Source organism: Eptesicus fuscus, chromosome 11 (genome assembly GCF_027574615.1).
Source record: "Eptesicus fuscus isolate TK198812 chromosome 11, DD_ASM_mEF_20220401, whole genome shotgun sequence".
Lineage (NCBI taxonomy): Eukaryota > Metazoa > Chordata > Mammalia > Chiroptera > Vespertilionidae > Eptesicus > Eptesicus fuscus.
This window is the reverse complement of record NC_072483.1, coordinates 43,330,196-43,355,032: the sequence shown is the minus strand read 5'-3', so window position 1 is coordinate 43,355,032 and position 24,837 is coordinate 43,330,196. Positions and strand designations below refer to the sequence as shown.

At 36.4% G+C, this 24,837-nt stretch overlaps 1 protein-coding gene and 1 pseudogene across 4 annotated transcripts in view; both read left to right on the top strand.

Moving 5' to 3' along the window:
• The window catches only part of LOC103283358 (sodium channel protein type 3 subunit alpha), an 80,511-nt gene that overhangs the window by 5,073 nt on the left and 50,601 nt on the right, over positions 1-24,837 (top strand). For all 4 annotated transcript variants that reach the window (XM_028141081.2, XM_028141080.2, XM_008138618.3 and 1 more), the window contains exons 3-10: positions 2,342-2,431; positions 7,108-7,236; positions 7,728-7,819; positions 8,818-9,090; positions 9,285-9,348; positions 11,416-11,557; positions 12,241-12,447; positions 19,375-19,665. In XM_028141081.2, coding sequence (XP_027996882.2) covers positions 2,342-2,431; positions 7,108-7,236; positions 7,728-7,819; positions 8,818-9,090; positions 9,285-9,348; positions 11,416-11,557; positions 12,241-12,447; positions 19,375-19,665 — 1,288 coding nt within the window. The remainder of the gene's footprint in view (positions 1-2,341; positions 2,432-7,107; positions 7,237-7,727; positions 7,820-8,817; positions 9,091-9,284; positions 9,349-11,415; positions 11,558-12,240; positions 12,448-19,374; positions 19,666-24,837) is intronic.
• LOC103283357 (60S ribosomal protein L6-like) lies at positions 21,962-22,888 on the top strand (annotated as a pseudogene).

The following is a 24,837-nucleotide window of genomic DNA, read 5'->3' as shown; positions in this document are numbered from 1 at the left end:
TATTCTATTTATAGATTTTATAGAATGACTAATGGATTATAGAATGTTGATAGAAGTAAAATTGCAACTATGATAGCGACTATGTAAATGAATTACATTGTGCAGTAGAAACAACAGCAAATCTTCACTTTTATTAACCTCAATTAGACCATATATAAGCATTGCTAAAGAAACATAGTCTATCCTATATAATAAAGAGGTAATATGCAAATTGACTATCACGCCCTTGCACAAGATGGCTGCCCCCATGTGTTCACATGATGGCCACCACAAGATGGCCAGCAGGGGAGGGAAGTTGTGGGCGATCAGGCCAGCAGGAGAGGGCAGTTGGGGGTGACCAGGCCAGCAGGGGAGGGCAGTTAGGGATGACCAGGCCAGCAGGGGAGGGCAGTTGGGGGGGACCAAGCCCACAGGGGATGGCAGTTGGGGGCAACCAGGCCTGCAGGGGAGGGCAGTTGGGGGTGACCAGGTCAGCAGGGGGGACAGTTAGGGACAACCGGGCCGGCAAGGGAGGGCAGTTGGGGGCAATCGGGCCGGCAGGGGAGCAGTTAGGTGTTGATCAGGCCGACAGGGGAGTGGTTAGGGGGTGATCAGGCTGGCAGTCAGAAGCGGTTAGGGGCAATCAAGCAGGCAGGCAGGCGAGCAGTTGGGAGTCAGCAGTCCCGGATTGTGAGAGGGATCGGGCCTAAACTGGCAGTCGGACATCTCCCGAGGGGTCCCAGATTGAAGACGGTGCAGGCTGGGCTGAGGAACACCCCCCCCCCCCCACCACCACCACCACCAGTGCACGAATTTCGTGCACTGGGCCTTTAGTTGTATTATAACCTATATTACTACATGGTCAAACTTCTTTTGCCTTAATTGGCTCTGTATCTTTACCATCTGGGTCTGGCTGTCCCTTCCTCCTTCCTTTTTTTTTTTTTAAATATGTTTTTTTGGATTTTAGAGAGAGAGGAAGGAAGAGGGACAAAGAGAGAGGAAACATCAATGAGAGAGAAACATCTATCAGCTACCTCCTGCAAGCCCCCTACTAGGGATTGAACCTGAAACCTGTCATGTGCCCTGACCAGGAATTGAACCAGGGGACAACGCTGGTGGAGCCATACCGACCAGACCCTCCCTTCTTTCTTTTCCTCCCTCCCTTCCTCCCTCTCTCCCTCCCTCCCTTCCTTCCTCTTTCCTTCCGTAAATATTTCTTAAACTTCTATGTGTCTGTGTATTTAATTGATATATATATTTAAATCACTGAACTTCGTTACAATGATAGTCAAAAAGTATGTGTAGCCCTAGCTGGCTTGGCTCAGGGGATAGAGCATCGGCCTGTGGACTAAAGGGTCGCAGGTTTGATTCCAGTCAAGGGCACATGCTAGGTTGTGGGCTCGATCCCCAGTAGGGGGCGTACAGGAGGCAGCCAATCAATGATTCTCTCTCATCATTGATGTTTTTTATCTCCCTCTCCCTTCTTCTCTGAAAATAATTAAAATATATTTTTTAAAAAGTATGTGTAAAATAACAGAAAAGTGTGGATTTCAATAAGATTTTCAAACAAGTAATAATAAAATAGAAATATGCTCTTCTGAGGAAGTTTCAAGAATAGGCATTTTATACAGGCAGATTCAAAGTAGATTTATATAAAATCAAAGAGACAAAACACTGGTTACCCTAGAAATAGGGCAAATAGAACTGATAACCTTTTGAGGTACATTTAAATTCTCTTATTCCATGATATAATATTGGAAAGTATTTATATTAAAAAATAAAAGATTCACTTAAAAATAATCATAAGCTTCCTTAGAGTGAAATCTAAACTGAGGTCTTAAGAGAAATTATCACACTAATTGCCAGGAAGCTCTCAAAATAGTGTTTATCTGTTTAGTCACTATACTACTAGAGTACCTCATTACAGTAGAATTCTTGGTCAGTGTAATCCTTGACTGTACTGGCCTATCCATTCTTGGGTGTTTATATTGTGTTTATTAACATTTTGTCTATTGGATATTTTGAATTATATCTGAACTACAACTTTTACAGCTGTGTTATACTGTAAACTCACTAAATAACAGTCATTTCCTCTTACAGTGCAATTTCATATAACTAATTGGAATGCAGAATTCCCACTTATTTCAAATGGAGATTTCTTTCTATTAAATTCAGTTTTATGAGGAAATGATATAAAATTTACAAAAGAGTGGACCAAGAATATATGACAGGTTTTGAAGTTTCTTATTTTTTTTCATTGTTTTAAAACTATTAAGTTTAATTTCACAGGTAATTTGTGTGATTTGGATCATGTATAAAGGATCATGATAATATACTAGCATTTATTCCTTAACTAATCTACTTTATTCAGCATGCTTATCATGTGCACTATTTTGACCAACTGTGTATTTATGACCTTGAGTAACCCTCCAGACTGGACAAAGAATGTAGAGTAAGTAGGAATGACTTCTTGCAATTAGAAATGCACACTCAAATTCTCTAGCAATCTCCTTATGGTTATGGTCTGATTTATGGTTTCTACTTTTTGAAGTCAGGCTAAACACTCTAAGAAAAAAAAATTATTTCTGTAATATAAAAGAAGATAAGGGAAGTTTTGGGGGGAGTTTTTTCCCCAACAAACTAAAGGTAGTATCTAAGAAAGATTATAAATAGCATATAATAGCTAGTAAACATAACCAATCATTTCTTATAAGTTAATAATCATATTTATGTATTTTAGATAAAATACAATGACCATTTGAAAGATTTGAGGGATAAAATAATTACATTCTAGTCTATCACTATAGGTGTTTAGCTCTACATTATTATATTGGGCATTTTGATTATATGTTATACTTAGGAAAATACATTTAGATAACTAAGTTACTTAGATATTCAGATATATAGTTTACTTTAGCATGTGTGCTAAAACATCAGAAATGTGTTTCATAAAAGAAATAAAATGCCTCCACAAAAGTATGCTCCAAAAATAAAAGGGCTTAAGGGGAAAAGATGATAAAGGAACGGTCACTCGAAACTTATGAAACTGTAATTATTACACTAATGAAAACAATAACAATCGCATTGAAAAGAACTTTCCATGGACATCTGTACCTAAAATCACAGCCAGCAACTACTTTGCAGACTCAGACCCTGGGTCCTGTCCTTTCTCCCTTGAGATGGGGGCCCTGGGGACATTTGAAAGATATTATCAAAATAAAACATTTGATTCAATAATGTCAGAGGCACAGTAGCTCTTGGGCATGTTAAATGAGACCCTGCTTGCACTAAATAAGGCACTTCTGACAATTTTCCACTTTAGTATTAAGTTTTCTTTTATTGCTCAGGATGTTCTATTAAGTGTGGGGAAAAGATGCCCCTGATTGTTTCAAAACATCAATAGGCTAGGGAACATTTTGCATTAAATAACACAATTTCTGCACTAGATCAACATTATTCTCACATATGAGGTTATAAATCACATATGAAGTTATTCATGATAAAGAAACATGTTTTGTTTTGTTTTTCAGTGAAGCATAAGGTATTTAGGTTATGTAAGCTACTTATGTATGTTATAAACCTAAAATTAGTATAATATTTTATTGTTATTATTTTTAAAATAATTTCTAATAGGATATGGATTATTATAAAAACTGTAGTTTTATTTCCAACTATTTTTATAGATTTACATGAAGATTTATTGTACCATTCTAAGCCATAATTTACCAGTGGTTTAACACATTAAAGATTTTTATAGTAGCTTGGGAAAGCTCCCCAGAAATTATTTTAGTAAGTAGAAAATCCAGTTTTTATATTTTAAACAAGCCATTTAACAACATTCTCAGTTACCACTTAGGATCTGGAGATTAACAAATGAACATATATCTATACAACTATTTTATATGTACTTTTCCCACCAGAAGTTATTGAAGCATTCAAACATGTTTACATGACACCTGAATATTATCACCTGAATATGCAGGCTCTCTTTTAAAGTCATTTTTAGAGTTGACTATATCCATTATGAAAATAAACTTAGTCTTACAATTGTTTTTTAATTATATCTTTCATTTGGAAAAGTTTACACAGGTTTCCTGATCAATTATCTATAGCAAAAAATAAAGCAAGCAAAATATTAGAGGTTACAGAAAAAAACCACCTCCAAATCCCAGAATCCAATGAAAAGAGAAGACAACTCAGTTCTGACATGAAAACAGAAGTCATCAGAGCAGAAACAGTCCCTGTACAAAGAGGACAAAGAGGTAGCATGCACAGCTATGGCCTGAGGACCACACTGCATAGTGAGGGTCATATTATGTTAGACAAGGCACTTTTATTAGACATAGTAGAGGCCCGGGGCATGAATTCATGCACCAGTGGGGTCCCTTGGCCTGGCCTGCAGGATCGGGCCGAAACCAGCTCTCCAACATCCCCTGAGGAGTCCTGGATTGCGAGAGGGTGAAGGCCAAGCCAAGGGACCCCACTGGTGCATGACTGGGGCCAGGAAGGGACACAGGAGGTTGGCCAGCTGGGGAGGGACCGCAGATGGGCTCCAGGGCATGTCCGGCCCATCTCATTCAGTCCTGATCAGCTGGACGCCAGCAGCAAGCTAACGTACCGGTTGGAGCATTTGCCCCCTGGTGGTCAGTGCACGTCATAGCGAGCTGTTGAGTGTCCTTAGCATATCATTAGCATAGTAGGCTTTGGTTGGTTGAATGGAGGACTGGTCGACCAGACACTTAGCATATGAGGCTTTTATTATATAGGATAGACATAGTTACGGGGGGTGGAGGGGGGGTAGCGGGGAGCGACCTGGACAGAATCAACAGGATGAGTAGGAGCCTTGTGGGCACAGAGCTAAGAAAGATCAAGGTTTCCGTGATTCTTACTTACCTGTTCAATCTAGTTTGGTAATAGGTACTTCTCAACACCTGTTCTGTGCAATTTTGTCTCCTATGGTAAGCTCTAGGACTCTTCCTTCCATAGCTATCAACACTCACCATATACTACAAGTATCCCAACAAAATTTTTACTTAATTTTTCTTTTTTTAAAATATATTTTTATTGATTTCAGAGAGGAGAGGAGAGGGAGAGAAATATCAATGATGAGAGAGAATCATTGATTGGCTGCCTCCTGAATGCCCCACACTGGGGATGTGCCCTGACTGGGAATTAAACTGTGACCTCCTGGTTCATAGGTCGATACTCAACCACTAAGCCATGCCAGTTGGGCAAAATTTTTACTTTAAAAAAAAAAAAAAGGAATAGAAGTAGGGAATTTCATCTTACTCCTAGTAACTGTAGATTACTCAGAATTGTGTAAGTATAGACCATATGGCACTAACCATTAGTATGATAAATAGAACATACACGTGAATGGTCTCTTATGGCCTTTTATAAGGCCAGCTTTCTCTCCAAACAGTAATATCTTGATGATTATGTGTAATACACAAATAATCAAACTAAAACACAAGTGAACATAATCTTGACATTGCAAATTATATCTTTTCCTAATGAAGTCATCTACTTCATAATAAGTAAAGATAGCAATTAAATATATTCCTTTTCAAATCAACTGAATTGATTAAAAAAGGAGGAAAAATTTTAGATGTGGAGATTTCTGCACACATTTTCTTCTAATTTATTTGTTCCTCATATAAGAAAATTTCAACAGGAAACAGTGCAAAATAACACTCTCTTTTTCAAATATGAAATTCTAGTAGGCTTGAAAATATAACAATTTTTAATAAGAGTAAATCAAATATTTGTGGCTTGGGTGAAATAATCTGAGGAATAAACTTAAATTGCACTTTGAAAAAGAACACAATGTTGACAAGCAAGCATTTCAATTATTTTTTGAAGAAACAGAAATAAGTCATATTGTCAACACTCAAAGAAGGAAGGGCTAGAAATGAATTATGTAAACAGGAAATGGAAAAGTCTTTCACCATTTTAGGAGCTGAAATTTGAATCTGAGCATGTTTATGTTATTTGGCCCAATTGCATAGAGATAGTAGCTGGTGCAAGGAATTTTATCTCTGAAATTTGGTAATTGTATACAAACACTTAAATACTAATGCATTAAAAAGTTTCTTATGATAATATTTCTATAAAATATATATGTGAAGAGAGAAGCAGTTATATAACTCTATGCCTGACTCTTAAGTCTATTTTCTAGATTCAAGATATAAAATAATCCTAAAAATAATTCTAATCATTATGAAATTTGAATGAAATATCTATATACATAAAAGCCTAAGTGACCATTACGACTGGTCGACTGAACGACTGGTCCACCATTCACTATGATGCGCACTGACCATCACGGGGCAAATGCTCAATGCAGAAGCTGCCCACTGGTAGTCAGTGTGCTCCCACAGCCAACCTCCCGCGGCTGGCCAACCTCCTGCGGTCCCTTCTTCTGGCTGGCCGGCCAACCTCCTGTAGTCCCTCCCCCTGGGGATTGGCCCCAATCGGGACTGGGCAAGAAGGCCCCGATTGGCCCCAATCACTGGCCAGGCTGAGGGACCCCACCCATGCACGATTTCGTGCACCAGGCCTCTAGTTTTATTATAAATATAACAACCCAAGAAATATTACCTCTAGAGCTGTCCAATGAGGGAGACACCAGCACCTGAGGCCATTGAAATTTGAAATTTGGCTAGTTTTAATTATTAAAATGATAATTAGGTATATTGGTTTAAATAAAATATAATATAAAAATTAGGCTCACTGGTTCCTTCTTTTTTATTTGGCTACAAGAAAATTGAAAACTACATATATAGCTTGTATTATATTTTAATCAGATAATGTTGCTCGAGTCAAGTTTGATTATTCAGAAGATATAGGAAACTTATTCTAAAACTTAAGTAGTAAATAAGATCATATTCTTTGGGGGAAATATTATCTCTTCAGTTTAACCCTTTACTCAAAGATTAATTAAGCTTGATTTTAATTAATTTTGTAAGATTAATTAAACTAGATTTTTTTTTTTTTTGGTAAGTGAAAATAGGAACAAAATTTTAGTCAATTGAAAATCCACAGAAGGAAAAGATTTGCTATATTGGAAAACATCTATTTTAACAGTTCAAACAAAATCATTAATTTTTATTTGGATGATTTTCCTAGGTACACATTCACTGGGATCTATACCTTTGAGTCTCTAATAAAAATCTTGGCAAGAGGATTTTGCTTAGAAAATTTTACATTCCTTCGTGATCCATGGAACTGGTTGGATTTCAGTGTCATTGTGATGGCGTGAGTATTTCTTAAAAATTGATAAACTCAAAGGAATGAAAATAGTTGCAGCATAAATCATGTTTTTGTGGTATATTTTAAATATAGAGTATGCTTATTAATCAAATTAACTATATGCTCCATATATTTTGAGAATACATATTAGAATACATATTACAAGATATAATCTGGTAAATGAGCTAAAAATTATATTACTTTCATGTCATATAGTCTTCCACTTCATCAAAATGAAGTTATTCATTGACTATAATTTAATATCACCAACTGTACTTTGATTCATTTTGCAAACGCATTTGTTTACATTAGTGAAAAATTATATTGAAATAAAGCAACACAATTTTATTAATTAGAAGCAGCTTTTACCACATGGCACCTTGAACTCTATAGCAATTCCACTTGTTTAACTCAAGGGACTTAATATGTCAAACCTAGCTTTCATTCTTTATTTAATATAAACTTTGCCAAACAATAACTCGGATTTTATTCTACAGGTATATAACAGAATTTGTAAACCTAGGCAATGTTTCAGCTCTTCGAACTTTCAGAGTCTTGAGAGCTTTGAAAACAATTTCTGTAATTCCAGGTAAGAAGAAACTGGTGTATGATGGTAGGACCCTTATATTTTCAACTGTTCTTGTGTGTTGCTGTGTTGTGTGTGAACTCCCTATTGCAGATATGTGACAGAGTTTGTGGACCTGGGTAATGTCTCAGCATTGAGAGCATTCAGAGTTCTCCAAGCATTAAAAACAATTTCAGTCATTCCAGGTGAGAGCTGGGTTAAACACTGAGGCTGTCTGAATATACGGTAATAATAGTGAGGTTGAAATCACACTTACAGCATTAGCCATGTTGCTTATTATTCTTGTTACCTCTGAGAATGCTAACTGGTTTTTCAATGCATCCCAGTTCCTAAAATTTTAGAAATCACATGCTTATTTATGAAGTTGGTCTTTGAGTTTCATAGAGAATTGTATGAGATGTCTATAAAAATACTAGTTTCGCTCTCTTCCTCTATTTTTTTCTTTGCATTTATAATGTAAAGTTTTCTCTTTTACAGTCTTAAAATAGCTTTACTACCATGGCTTTACTAACTGATTTGGATTTTACCATTCACTGCAGATCTATTTCAATAGGGTTCTTTTTTTTTTAAGAGAAAATATTATTATTAAACAGCATGCACGTGGCTGTTTATATCATTTTAAAATTATTTTCTTCTCTAAATCATTGCTACTTGGAAGCTAGTATAAAGAATGGCTTGGAGGGAAATAGCCTCATGAAACACAAAATGAGAAATGAAAAATAATTGGACCTGTGTTTTTTCATGTTTGTGGCAGCATGTAAAGCCACACACACACACACACACACACACACACACACACACACACAACTTCCTGCCTAGATATTTACACTTTCATTTTTAACCTCCAGAAAGCATGTTGTTCACAAGTGAAATCTGCTCATCATCCATTTCTCAAACCATCTGGCTGTCCACAAAGCTGGGATTGAGAATGTATGTGACTATTAAGGGGACTTGGGGGTATGGCCCTCCTCCTCAGTTGACCTAGCCTTCTCTCTTCTTAGGTTTAAAGACCATCGTGGGGGCCCTGATCCAGTCTGTAAAGAAGCTCTCTGACGTCATGATCCTGACTGTCTTCTGTCTGAGCGTGTTTGCTCTAATTGGTCTGCAGCTGTTCATGGGCAACCTGCGGAATAAATGCTTGCAATGGCCCCCAAGCGATTCTGCTTTTGAAAGCAACACCACTTCCTTCTTTAATGGCACAATGGACTCAAATGGGACATTTGTTAATGCAACAATGAGCACATTTGACTGGAAGGATTACATTGAAGATGACAGTAAGAAATTGCTAACTTTAACTCTTGCTGAACGAATTTTCAATAAATAGTTGAGGCTGTGGGTGTGAAGCTATCTTTGTAAATATACTTTATTGATGTCCATTTTGGAAATAACTGAGGTAGTCACACTCTCATTTTTCTTAATGTCAATAGGACTGATATGAAATAAACTAGTTTATTTTTTATATTAACAGGTCACTTTTATGTTTTGGATGGACAAAAAGACCCTTTACTCTGTGGGAATGGCTCAGATGCAGGGTAAGGAACACTTTTTTAAAAAGATATAGAGCACTTTGGAAAAAAGCAGGTAAGAAAAAACATATAAGGATAGCATCACATGTATACAATAAAGAGTGGTGCTGCCTACCTAGGAAGTACCTTCTCTGTCTTACTGGATTGCTATCAGTTCTAAACTCATAGGCATTAACACCATCCCTTTGGGTGAAGATCTCTGCAAAGTTTCACAATTAAGATGCACTTGTATTATTGCTCCGAAGTGCGAATGTCCATAGCCTGTCCTTTCTGTAAATGCTTCAGAGCCACTTAGGAAATACAGGGAAGGAAGCACAAGATGGGAGGCTTGTGTGAATATGTGTAGTTGGGATAAGTTTTGATGTGGCTGCAAAGGATCCAGAATATAGCATGGTCTTCAGGGTGCAAGCCCAGTTAGGGAACAGGTTTGAGAGACTTCATAATCTTGAAATAACATGAAACCCTGTGTGTAATGAAGCCAAGAGGCAGATGAATGTCAAGGGCATATTCAAGTCTGAGTTTGTATATTAACAGTTCTTTCTGGTCACATTCTACAGTAACGGATGTTGCAATATCTTAGCCAACCTGCTAGTCTCTCATACTCAACATATTTTTGAAAGAATATTATAAATTAATTTTAAATCAGGATCGAGAGTAAATTTTTTAGAATCCAAGGGATAGCAATAGTAAGTGACTCTTAGATCACAGAACTTACAGAATATATTTTGAGTCATCCTAGAAAATGGAAAACTGGTTTAGCCATAAAAGTCTAAGTGGGCTATTGAAAACATATACCAATCTTAGACATGGAGTTTAGGGGAGATTTTTTTTTCCTGATAGTTTTCCCAACCTTTGTTGTTAGAGTGTAACAAATAAGAGCATAACTTCTACAGTTCATATATACTAACTCCACCATTTATAAACTCTTTCGTTCAAATTCTAACTCCACCATTTATAAACTCTTTGACCTTGGAAAAGTGTCCTAAGTTCTTTGTAGCTGAGTTTACTTATTTCTAAAATGAGGAGAGTAGTATCACCTCTCTCTTATGGTTGTTATGGTGATTAATTACTAGCACCTGGTCCATCATAAGCATGTATTGCATGTTACTTATTATTTTATTATTATTATTGTTAATGTAAAAGACTAGATAAGATTTTGGATAAGGTTGGTTAATGCCTATTTTATTCTTATTAAATAATAACAATCACTTCCTTTTATTGAGTACATACTATGGGTTAGTTCATTTATTTGCTAAAATTGATAACTGCTCTATTGTTAAATGTCAAATAAAATTCTTAATGAAGTATGGACTTTGGTTAATAATAATGTATCAATATTTATTGAAATGTACCATAAGATGTTAATAATATGGAAAAACTGGGCATGGGACATATGGGAAGTCTATGTACACTCTGCAAATTTTCTACAAATTTAAAATTGTTCTAAAATATAAATGTTATCTTAGAAAATTCTACCAAAGTGGTTGACAAATAAGCTCATTAAGTTGAGCTTAATTAACCTTTGGTTGTTTTCTGACTTTTTATTGTTTTATTATTTATTTATTTTAAAATATTTTTATTTCTTTCAGAGAGGAAGTGAGAGGGAGAGAGAGAGATAAAAACATTAATGATGACAGAGAAGCATTGATCGGCTGCCTCCTGCACACCCCCTACTGGGGATTGAGCCCACAACTGGAGCATGTTCCTGACCTGGAATTGAACCATGATCTCCTGGTTCATAGGTCAACGCTCAACCACTGAGCCATGCCAGCCAGGCTTATTTTTAATTATTGACCCTTGCCACTTTGTAAAGAGGAGGATATTGATGGTGCCAGAGACAAAAGTGTGTGATTGCTGCCTCTCTGCCAATCTAACTGTCTATAAATCTGACTTTTTGAACCTAAATTTTCTATTGGTTTCCCTAATAAATTTCATCTGATAAGAGTTTCACTGTGAGAAATTATCTGAAATGTTCTAGAAATGAAAGGCAAGAAAATTAATCACAGACAGCAATGTTGACTGAAATAGCAGTAATTGCTATACTGACCTTAGCTCCATTTCCTTCCCTTACAGCCAGTGTCCAGAGGGATACATCTGCGTGAAGGCTGGTCGAAACCCCAACTATGGCTACACAAGTTTTGACACCTTTAGCTGGGCTTTCTTATCTCTATTTCGACTGATGACTCAAGACTACTGGGAAAACCTTTACCAGTTGGTAAGTGTTTTAGTCCATTTGGGCTGTCATAACAAAATACCACACCTGGCTAGCTTACAAATAATAGAAATGTATTGCTTATAGTTCTAGGGTCTAGGAAGTGCAAAATCAAGACACCAACATGGTCTCATCTTGGCCAGAGCCTTCTTTCTGGTTCAGATCTGACACCTTATCACTGTGTCATCACCTGGTGTAAGGAGCGAGGGATCTCTCTGGAAGCTCTTTTTATAAGGCACTAATTTCATTTATGAGGACTCCACTTCATGATCTAAGCACCTCCCAAATGCCCCACCTTCTAATACCATCACATTGGGCATTAGGATTTCAACATATGAATTCTGGGGGCATTTAGGCCATCACAGTGATGTCAAATTAACATGCCTGGAATTTAATTTTAAGAACATACATGAAATGACAAATATGGATACTTCTTTATAACACTCTGGAATACAGAGGAAGGTCCTATTTAAAGTCAGGGTGTTGAGGACCCCAATAGTTCATTCAGTTAGTACCTATATATTGAGAGTTTTTTGTATGAAAGGCATTGAGGGTGCCTTTCAATCTTGGTTAAAATACATTGGATGCTAAAAAGCATTCACCTTCTGGTTATCTAATTATGGTAATCAGGTATTTATTGAGATTATATGAAATACTCATGAAATGATTCCTTTTTCCCCCCCTAGACATTACGTGCTGCTGGAAAAACATACATGATATTTTTTGTCCTGGTGATTTTTTTGGGCTCTTTTTACTTGGTGAATTTGATCTTGGCTGTGGTGGCCATGGCCTATGAGGAACAGAACCAGGCCACCTTGGAAGAGGCAGAGCAGAAAGAGGCTGAATTTCAGCAGATGCTCGAACAACTTAAAAAGCAACAGGAAGAAGCTCAGGTACTGAGGGATAAACAAAGCTTTATTATTATTATTAAAATTTTAAGTAGGAATATTTCTGTCAAATTGGAACTGGATTTTCATTTAGTATACAGGCATTCATTCTCATTCGGAAAGAAATGTAAAATTGTTGCTGAAGTTGGGAGTCAAAGAAACTTTTTAGATATTATATATAAGAAAATTAGCTGGTGGTAGAAAATACATTTGGGATGAGGTTAACTATGAGGTGTACCAGTTAATAATGCAGATTTTTTTTCAATAGATGGAGTTACAAATATGTTGATATATATGTGACTTGATATGTATACTATTTTGTTGTATTGACAGCAAGCTTCAAAACTTCATGTCAAATTTTCTGAAGGTGTTAACATCATAGCTATTTTTACGCTTAAAAATGTCAAATTTTGTGCCAAAAAGGAGCATTTGTGGGGAGTTTTAATTCATTACTTTATTTTGAAGAAAAAGCTATCATCTACTTCAGGAAGCTTATGGTGAACATGCTCCATCACAAGATATTTGTGAACACTGGTTTAAGTGCTTTAAAAGTGATGATTTCAATGTGAAAGACAAAGAACGTCCAGGTCAACTGAAAAAGATTGAAGACCAACAATTACAAGCATTATTGGATGAAGATGCATGTCAAACTCAAAAACAACTTGCAGAAAGATAAACGTTGCTCAGCAAACAATTTCCGATCATTTACAAGCAATGGGAAAGATTTTCAAGGAAGGAAAATAGGTGCCACATCAACTGAATGAAAGACAAATGGAAAACCGAAAAGTCATCAGTAAAATGTTGCTTCAATGGCACGAAACAAAGTCTTTTTGGCATCGAATTGTGACTGGTGATGAAAAGTGGATTTATTTTGAGAATCCCAAATGCACAAAATCATGGGTTGATCCAGTTCAACCATCAACATAGACTGAAAGGCCAAATCGCTTTGGAAAGAAGACAATGCTCTGCGTTTGGTGGGATCAGGAAGGTGTGGTGTATTATGAGCTTCTAAAACCAGGTGAAACCGTTAATACTGATCGCTATCGCCAACAAATAATCTATTTGAACCACACTTTAATCGTGAAATGACCAGAATGTGCCAGAAGACACGGCAAAGTAATTTTGCTTCATAATAATGCACCATCACACACTTCAAAACCAATTAAAGACACGTTAAAAGATCTTGCCTGGGAAGTATTAACCCACCCGCTGTATTCACCAGACCTTGCTCCTTCAGATTACCACTTGTTCTGATTGATGGCACACGCACTTTCTGAGCAGCACTTCAAAACATACAAAGAAGTGAAAAATTGGGTCTCTGAATGGTTTGCCTCAAAACAAAACAAGAAAAGTTCTATTGGGAGAGTATCCACAAATTACCTGAAAGATGGGGAAATGTGTAGCTAGCAATGGACATTACTTGGAATAAAGCACTTTTGATGTTTCTCTTAAAATTATCATGTGTGGGTTTGTTTGTTTTTTAATTACAAAATCTGCCATTATTAACCGGTACACCTAGTATACAATTGTCTCAAGAAAGCTGATAGGGAATCTGATTTTCAGTTTAATGTGAAAAAGAGACATCACTGATATTTCCAACCATTGTATTTTACTACTTATAATATTTGAGATTTAATCTGAAGTTAAGTAGTCTAAAATGTTAAGAAGAAAACTTTAGGTATACCTAATCCTAACCATTCTTTTGGGTTTCTGTAGCACAAAAGGTGTTTCCTGCAGCTCCTCTAAGAATATCAGGAAGGCATCTTCTATTTATTAGATTCTAACTTTAAATTCTCATTAATGTATGGCCTATTTGGGCTAGGGGCATGTTAAATGGGCACTTATGTCTTGAGGAGAAGAGAAAGGATAACAGTGTTTTATTAAAAGGAAAATATAAGTTGAAAGTTAAATACCATGGAAAGTTATAGTGAGATCTAATTCATGTCAGAGTTACATTGCCTCAAATACATCTGCCAATATTGGGGATGGTAAGGCTTATTAACCATTATATTAATTATCTCATTGCTGTTTTGTTTTGAATTTTCTTAATGACTAATGATGTTGAGTGTCTTTTCATGTTCTTGCTTTCTATATGTATAGCTTCTATTGAGAAATGGATGTTCAGATCTTTTGCCATTATATTAGCTGAGTGGTTTGTTTTCTTACTAAGTTTTGAGTACTTTTTATATATTCTAGGGATAAGTCAGTCCTTTATAATATGTATGCTTTGCAAATATTTTTTCCCAGTCTGTAACTTGTCTTTTCATTCTCCTAATAGTATTTTTTAAAATAAAAGTTTTTAATTTTTATATATTAGTTTATCAAACTTTTTTGTTTGATTGTGCTTTTGGTGTTGTATCTATTTTTTTGCCAAACCAGCATTATGAAGATTTTCTCCTATTTTTTTCTTCTACAAGTTTTATAGTTTTGTGTTTTATATTTAGGTCAATGTAACTTTTTTGTGTAAAAATGTGTTTTATGGGTTGATATTGTTTTATATATAGACTAGAGGCCCGGTGCATGGATTCGTGCACTGGTGGGGTCCCTCAGCCTGGCCTGCACCCTCTCACAATCCGGGACCCCTCGGGGGATGTCGAACTGCAGGTTTCAGCTCGATCCCCGCAGGCCAGGGGATCGAAACCGGCCGTCCGACATCCCCCAAGGGATGTAGTAGTGAGCAAGGTGGCAGGCAGCCAGGGAGAGTGAAGCGGCATGCAGCCAGGCAGCCAGGGAGAAGCTCCTACTCATCCCGGCCCTGATACACCTGCTGCCGCCACTCGGTAACACTGCCACAGAGGCTTGAGCCGCTGCAGCTGTGCTTGCCAGGTAAGCCCTGCATCTGGCATCTGGCAGTCAGCTAAGCAGCGCTTCCACATTGAGCATCTACCCCCTGGTGGTCAGTGCAGGTTATAGCTACTGGCCAGTCCTCTGGTTGCTTAGGCTTTTATATATAGAGATATCTAATTATTCCAGATCTATTTACTGAACAAAATATTCTTCCTCCTCTAATTGCCTTTGAACCTTTGTCAAAAATCAGTTATCCATATGTGAGTGGGTCTATTTCTGAATTCTATTCTGTTAAATTGGTTTATTTGTCTGTCTTTGCACCAATACCACACTCTTAATTACTGTAGCTGGATAATAAGTCTTGCAATCAAATAGTGATAATTCTCCAACTTTATTTTTTATCTTTTTCAAAGCCATTTTGACTATTCTAGGTCCTTTGTAGCTTCATTTGAGCTTTAGAATCAGCTTGTTCATTTTGCCTTGGATAGTTTCTATTGCTATATCTTGATCATCTTTTCCCCTTCAGTGTCATGTCTTCTATTAATCCCATTCAGGGTATTTTCCATCTCAGACATTATAGTTTTCATCTCTAAAAGCTCAAGCTGCATCTCTTTTATATCTCCCTTGTTTCTAATATTTTGAACATATACAATATAGTTGTAATAACTGTTTAAAGTCCTTATCTGGAAATTATAACATCTATGATGTATATTGGTTTTAATTAATTATTTTCTTCATGAATGGTCATCTAGTCCTGTGTGGTGGTTTTGTGTGTTTTTTTTACATTGCTGAAAATCTTCAGTTGAATTACAGACACTGTTCATTTTACCTTTTTGTTGCTCAATATTTTTTATTTCTATAAAAATTATTGATCCTTTTCGGGAGACATAGTTACATTACTTATAAACAGTTTGATCCTTTTACATCTTCAAAACTTTGAGATTTGTTAGGTAGAACTAGGGCAGCATTTAGTTTAGGGTTAATTATTTCCTACTGTTAATTATTCCCTACTGTTTAGTGAAAATCCTTTTGAATACTCTAACCAATGTCTCATTCATTCAGTCTTCAAAACCATTATTACATGTATTCTGTCCATTTTATTGTTTATTTCAGGAAGGAGAGTAAATCTGATCCCTGTTACTATTTCTTGACCAGAAACAGAAGCACACAAAAACTTTTGTACATAGTGACTTTTTCATTTATAGGGATTCTTTATTTTTTTGAGATAGATGGCTCCAGATATTTGAAACTTCATTTGAGTGACGGTATATCCTTAGGATTTGTAGTTTTAAAATTTTCAATACTTAGTTACTTTGAAGATGCACAACATATAACATTAGGTCTTTATTTTGGGCTTTTTTTGTGTGTGTGTGTGAGATGGGGATTTAACAATGAATTGCTTAGCTGGTTACCCAGTTCAACCATATATTTAGAATTTGCTGATCATGGGGATCAAGCCACAACCTGGGCATGTGCCCTGACCAGGAATCGAACCAGCGACTTCTTGATGCATGGGACAGCGCTCAACCAACTGAGCACACTGGCCAGAACAATGTCTTGTAGTTTTGAGTAGGGTTTTAAAACTGGATTTTATGTTTAAAATGCAGTATAATCACTGGCAGTCATGTGGTTTTATATTTTAAAGACACAGATACAGAGTTATAGAGCCTATTTTGAATCACACAGAAATCTTATAAGAAGAAAATGTTATTCTCTTGTAATTACTAAGGACGTATTAATTATTTGCTATAAGAGGAATTCAGCAAGCCATTTGCGAATAAACAGGACACTGGCCATGTCACAGAGCTAGGTATAAACAGGTACGCAGACATGAGAGGTGACAGGAAACATCTGCCTTTGAGGGACCATCAAATCACTGGAAGTGGAACAAGTGACAGATTTGAGTTGGTGAGTGACACAGAAAATGTGTTGTGTCAGGAGGTTACCATTGTTGCCTTAGAAATCTGTTTTGGTTTTGTGTTATTTGCCAACTGTTACCCAGAATAGGTAGGGAAATCATGTCTTATGCAAAACAAATTCCGGAAGTGATTTAAATGAACATGAGTTTCAGGATTATGGCAAAGGAATATTACCACAACTTCCTTTGTTTCTAACAATAAGCTAGACAATAAATGATTAGCACTGTGTGTTGCATGTTTCTGTCTATTCAAAGTGGAAAGGTGCATTAAGGACTTTATTTGGATAAAGAGGAATACATGTATATTCCATTCTTTCAATGGTATATATTATGTATATCCTGTGTATCAGGCATAATCAACTATATTTAACTTGCTACAGAAATATGCTTCATTTTTTCATTTATTTTATAAATATTTATATTTAACGTATTCATATTTTAAAATAACTTGTAATATTTCTCATCATTCATCATTGATGATGTTAGAAGTAATACTGATAACCAAGAATTCAATGAAAGTCTGGCTATCTGACTATATTCAATTCTGTAAATACCCAAGCTCTGAATTAATGTTTCATCTGAATGCTAGGCATTGTCTTATACCAAGTTTTAGACTTGGGTTTCCATAACTAATATAGTATTCAATATTAACAAATATCTGTCTTACATTTTATCTGTTGCTTAGCTCAACACTTATTTAGTACTATACGTAGTACCATGAATTCCATCACTGAAATCATGTTAGTCCTAGAGAATTTGTGTCTCTCTCTACATATATTTTAAGTTGAGATGAGATTCAGAAATGGAAGCTACTTAGAGTTTCTTTCTCCCCAGGAAGGAAGAAACATAAAGCACAGCATGATGTCAAAGCATTATAAATTTTATCTTTATTCTTTCCTAAAATATATTTCTGTTATACAGAAATAATTATATAATAATTCTGACACTCTTCTATGAGATCGAGAAAAGTCAAATCTAAGTATGTCTTATTCTTCCCCCAACCCCACATCAGTGTCCAAAACAACTGACAAGATTATCCCTTTTTTCATCCTTATTTACTACATAGTAACTGAGCCCCCGTTTTTTTATGTCAGGTGACATACTAGGCACATCAAAACATGACAAAAGTCCTGTCTAACTTACAGTCCAGTGGAAAAGATAGAACAAAATGGTCGATAAGTTAACAACCATGAGAAGAAACTCAGGAATGACATATGTACAGAGTTGACCAGTATCCTCATAATTTAATCATTTCCACTTCCTTGATTATGTTTAAAAACATGAATATACTTAATGAGAACTCAGCTTTGATATGCACTATATTGCTATTTCATATCCTCTCTAGTCATGTTTACATAATTTCCAGTCTAAAAATACTATTCATATAAATAAAAATACAAAATGTTTGCCATACTTTATCTCAGAGCTGGCTGTGTTTCTTTAGCATGTACAGAAATTCGAAATGCTTAAATAAGGAAAAAATGCTAAAATAAGGAAAAACATGGAAAAATTATCATAAAACCTTGAATGATAATTTTAAGTACTTATTGACTGATACATTAGCATGTGTTATTATTCATTATAATAATTTATAACATTGAAGAATTTGAAATTAAAAGTGCTATGCAGTAAATTAATCATGTTGATCTCTGGGATTAACATGACCCTAAGGATGTGAACTATAGTAATAAATGTAATTCAAATGAAGTAAGAGGATAAACTAGCCAATACATTCCCACAACTTCTATCCAGAGATAAACAGTAAACACTTTAAATGATTTGAGTTCACACAAACACACAAATATTTTGTCCTAGATTTAGAAGGAAAAAAATACCACTCAGTTGTTCACAATCACATGTTTCAGAAGAAAGACGCCTATGGATGGAGTTGGAATAGTAACCTGACCAGCAACCATGAGAAGAAACATTTGCTTTTAAAATGTAGAAGATATTTTTTTTATCTCCTGAAATGAAGCTAATCTCAACAGAGTTGGCACATCTTTTCAGGAGATGTGCCAAACCAGACTTTTCTTGCCCTAATGCATATTGCTTTATGGTATGTAAAACTGTGTCATTATTAACGGAACTCTTGTAGTAAAAGCACAATGAAATGACCAGAAGACATCATGTTCACAATATAGTTAATAGCCATAAATGGCAACATTTGTACTATTGACCTGTTTTCAAAGTCATACGTTCTAACCAGTGCCTCACTCTGTTTTAAACAGGCAGTTGCAGCAGCATCAGCTGCTTCAAGAGATTTTAGTGGAATAGGTGGCCTGGGAGAGCTCTTGGAAAGTTCCTCAGAAGCCTCAAAGTTAAGCTCCAAAAGTGCAAAGGAGTGGAGGAACAGAAGGAAGAAGAGAAGACAGAGGGAGCATCTTGAAGGAAACAACAAAGGCGAGGGAGACAGGTTTCCCAAATCTGAATCTGAAGACAGTGTCAAGAGAAGAAGCTTCCTTTTTTCCATGGATGGAAACCGCCTGACTAGTGACAAGAAATTCTACTCCCCTCATCAGGTATGGCTTTCTACCAAGTGCTCCAATTTGCGTTGTCATTGCTATTGCTTGTTAATTGCTGTGTTTTGTTTGGTATATCTGATTTAAATGAAAGGCAGGTAACTAACATTTACTATAGTTATTTATATTTATATCATAAATTATTTTTAAACAAGACTTTTATTAAACCACTAGTGGCCCAGTGCATGAATTCATACACATTGAAAGGAAATTAATTAGAAGAAATATTTTAATATTGCTGTTTGCCCTTTCCCTATGATAGAAGTGTCAAATTCACGATAGTCAATGACAGATCAAAACACATGCGTGTGATTGGCGCCAGCGAGAGCTTTATATGTATCGCATATGCGTAAGTCAACTTAGCCTTTTACAGATATAGAATAAACTTGCTTAATTAGACCTGCTTTCTGATATAGCTAAACTTTTTCCAGCCCAGTGAAGCACCCTAACTTCTCTTTCAGTTAACTGTCAGCATCACAGCAGTAAATATCAACACAAAGCACATTATTATTATTATAGATCACGCAGGGAGAACAAAGGGTAAAATATTTAACTGCAGCAGTGTTTGACTATATTCTGCGCAGTGAGAAAAACTGAAGTCATTTTCAAGGTCCACCATTTCTTACTTCTTTTCAGTCGGGTCAATTTTCTAAACTTTCTAAATCTCTGTTTTCTGGCTAATGAAAAGAAAATAGGATTCTACCGAGTCTCCTATTTACCTGCTCCAGGACTTCTTTGAGGATCAAATGAGATGAGGCATGGGAAAACGCTTCAGACATTTGGTTACAGTGTGAAATGTTTCCACCTGGCTATGAAGCAAGTCATGTACCTGGGCTGAAGAAACATGCAAGGAGGCTAGTCGCTAGGGAGAGGAAGCTAGGCGTTGCTACATGACGTCATTACCTGCCGCCCACAGCCACCATTTCTGGGCTGGGCTGGGTTGTGGGCCGCATTTTGTGCTATGGGGTCTCGGCAGCATCAGCTGTGACTTGGTGGGCTGTCACTCCAGGGTGGTGGTGGGGCTTGTGTCCCACTTGGGGGAAGCCAAGTGTTGCCTTGTCGGTGCCAGGTCCGCAGTGCCATTTCTCTGTAAATGGCAAGTGCGTGTCACAGCAGCTCCTGCATTGAGCGTCTGCCACCTTGTGGTCAGTGTGCATCATAGCAACCAGTCGGACGGTAGGAGGGGCACTTTGCATATTAGGCTTTTATATATATATGTGTGTGTATATATATACACACACACTGAGTGGCCAGATTATGATGATCTCTGAATGCATAATAATCTGGCCATTCAGTGTGTGTGTGTGTGTGTATTAGAGGCCAGTGCATGAATTCATGCATGGGTGGGGTCCGGCCAGCCTGCTGGTCGAACTCCTGGTCAAGGGGACAATTCGCATATTAGCCTTTTATTATATAGGATATACACTGAGTGGCCAGATTATTATGCGTTCAGAGATCATAGTAATCTGGCCACTCAGTGTGTGTGTGTGTGTGTGTGTGTGTGTGTGTGTGTGTCTGTATAGTAGATTAACTTTTAATTTAAGGTAATCAGCTTTAAATGTTGCACTATTTTGAGACCATGTTTCTTCATCTGCTTTTTTTTTGGGGGGGGAAGGTGTGATGGGGAGGAAAACCTCTTTATCATACTTTTCAGGGAGATAGTTTTACAATCCTTTGCTTACCTTTTCCTTTCTGAGGCCAAAGATTGATTTATCTTCTTTACATCTGGGTTTCTGCCTTTATTATCTGTGGTTCTAATTGCAACATATGTATGAATCTTGAAAAGAAATGTCTCTGGACTTGGCCTTTATCTTCTGATAGGAGAATGTGCTGTTGTGAGTCTCCATTATCCTGATCTGGTGTCATACTATGATTCATTCGAATGAAATTATGACCAAAATGCTCTTGAAGAGAACTAAATTGAAGATGGTCTATTTTTGTTCTGATTTAACGCCAACTAATCAATTCTTTAGACTACATCAAGTCAAAGAGAAAAAATCATTTTAACTTTCTGTCTGTCATTAAGTTTTACTGTTACATAATGTAAAGAGTAAATAGTTATGAAATTGGTGATTAAGTACTTATGACTTTGAACACTGGTTCCATTAAATGTACAATGAATTATTAACTCTTCTAATCATATTAATCTGGGTCATAATTATACCCTAAAGGTAATATTTTGAGAAACACTCTACATAATTAAAATTATGTTAGAGCAAAATACTATACATCAACCAAGGGCTATCTGTCCTTATTATAAAGAACAAACTTCTAGTTCTCTTTCCCATCTTGCAATATGGTGGGTGAAAAGAAAACTGAGAAGCCAGATACTAAGGAGAAGAAGCCTGATACTAAGGAGAAGAAACCCGAAGCCAAGAAGAAGGCTGATGTTGGTGGCAAGGTAAGGCGCCTGAGAAGAGGAAGCCCCACTGCAGCCGAAACCCCGTCCTTGTCAGAGGAATTGGCAGATATTTCCGGTCAGCTATGTATTCGCAAAAGGCCATGTACAAGAGCAAGTATTTGGCAGCTAAATCCAGGATTGAAAAGAAAAAGGAGAAGGTTCTTGCTATTGTCACAAAACCAGTTGGTGGCGACAAGAATGGTGGTATCCAAGTGGTTAAACTCTGCAAAATGCCTAGATATTAACCTACTGAAGATGTGCCTCCAAAACTGTTGAGCCATGGCAAGAAACCCTTCAGCATGTGAGGAAATTGCGGGCCAGCATCACTCCTGAGACCATTCTGATCATCCTCACTGGGCTCCACAGAGACAAGAGGGTGGTTTTCCTGAAGCAGCTGAGCAGTGGCTTGCTACTTGTGACTGGACCTCTGTCCATCAATCGAGTACCTCGTGGTAGAACACATCAGAAATTTGTCATCGCCACCTCCACCAAAATTGATACCAGTGGTGTGAAAATCCCCAAACATCTCACTGATGCTGAAGAAGAAGAAGAAGAAGAAGAAGAAGAAGAAGAAGAAGAAGAAGAAGAAGAATAAGAAGAAGAAGAAGAAGAAGAAGAAGCTGTGCAAGCCCAGACACCAGGGGGTTGAGATCTTCAACATAGAGAAAGAAATATGAGATTACAAAACAGCGCAAGGTTGACCAGAAAGCTGTGGACTCACAAATTCTGCCAAAAATCAAAGCTGTTCCTCAGCTCCAGGGTTACCTCTGCTCTCTGTTCGCTCTCACCAATGCACTCTATCCTCACAAACTGGTGTTCTGAATTTCTTATAAGAACCCGATTAAATAACTGATATGTTTCCTGAAAGAAAAAAAAAAACTTCTTATAAAACTTTAAAAATTGGAGTAAGTACAAAATTCATTGTTTAGTTCTTGGTTGGGAGCAAAAGGCATATACAAGTTATCAATGGGTATTTAATTTATAATTTAATATGTAAATACAATAAAAATTAACTTTATGCTAATAATTTATAGCTTGAATTTTCTTATTAGGACAAAATAGTTATGTACACACAAAAACTTATAAGATGAATACCGTTTCCTACAGATAATGCTGGTATCAAGAGATCCAACAACTATCTGGCATAATACAAATATAACGTATGATAGTACATCAGTATAACACTTTTGGGTTTAACTTGAACTTCTATAGGACCAGATTCTTTTTTGGCTTAAACTGTTATCTCTGACATAGTTTAGCATTATTAAGTTTATTAGAAGTCGTTAGGATTAGTAGTATTTGACACCACAGCTTAATGATTGATGTCACAAAGCCTGTGTTCATATTTCAACTCCAAATTAGTTCTGTGACTATGGTCGAGTCACTTTTACTTTGTAAAATGGTGGGTAATAATGTCTACCTTAAACAGTTATGGGGGATTAAACAATATGGAATACCTATGTGACAAATAGTAAAGTTCTTATTAAGTTAAAATAGGTAAATGAATTCTAAATGAGAAACTATAAATTTGAGTAGTTTCATTTACTCACAAATGTATATGCAGAGTAGCAACATTTACATGAATATATCTATGTGTTTTTGAAAATCAATATTTGTCCACCATTGTTTCATCATGGTGCTCAAATAAAAACTTGTGGATTAGTTCATTTGGCCAATCAACAAATATTTATTGATAACCTACTGTGTGGCAGAAACACTTCTAGATGCTGAAAATATCTCAATGAACAAAAGCAGTACAATTCACTGACCTCAGGGAACTTTATATTAAAGGAGGAGACAGACAATAAGTTATAGACTGTGTTAGAAGGTGGTAAGTGCTATAGGAATAAGTAAAGTTGAAAAGGGGGAATCAGGATCACTAACTGGAGATAAACATTTTAAATAGGGTCTTCTGGAAAACCTCACTGTGAAAGAGACATTTCAGCAAACATTTAGAGATGGCAAGGGAAGAGGCGACCTCACGGAAGAGCATCGTGGGCTCTTCCAGCAAGTGTCAGTAGGTCCCTGGTGCGGTAGTGCGCCTGGGATGCCCCACAGGCAGCTGGGAGGCCTGTGCTGAGGAGCCATGGAGAGGCCACAGCAGAGGGAAATTAGCTGACAGCCAGAGTTAAATACTAAAATCAGAATCAGAATATACACATATTGCATGCAGTTCATTTTATATTTGTAGATACGGAGATAGTGATATAGGTAGATTGGTAGGTAGATAGTATAGATGATAGATGGATGCATAGATAGATAGATAGATAGATAGATAGATAGATAGATAGATAGATAGATAGATAGATGATAGATAGATATTTAAAAATTAAAGGGAAAAGCCTATTAGCATCAATATCTACTCTCCTCAGTAAAAAGACACAGAGAGCATTAACACAACTCACAAGCAAAAATATTCCAGAAGCAGATTACAATTTCTGGTTTTGTAAACAGAAAGGACTCTGATGGGGACAAGAATCAATGAAGGTAGTGGGGACAAGAAGCATAAGATGGACAGGGTATACTGTTCAAAATAAATATATTTTCTGAAAACTTCTAGGCAGAGAACCCATATGGTATTTTATTTTTAAATAGATAATAAATGTTTATAATACAAGATGAAAAAAGTGTTCAAAGTTGTACAATGGAAAGTAAATGCCCCCAAAGATTTCATCTATGTTGTTTGGACACACTGAGACAATTTATTTTAAACCACAAGTTTTGTAGCTAGAACAAAGTATAATTGTTGGATGATTGAAAACATTGATAAG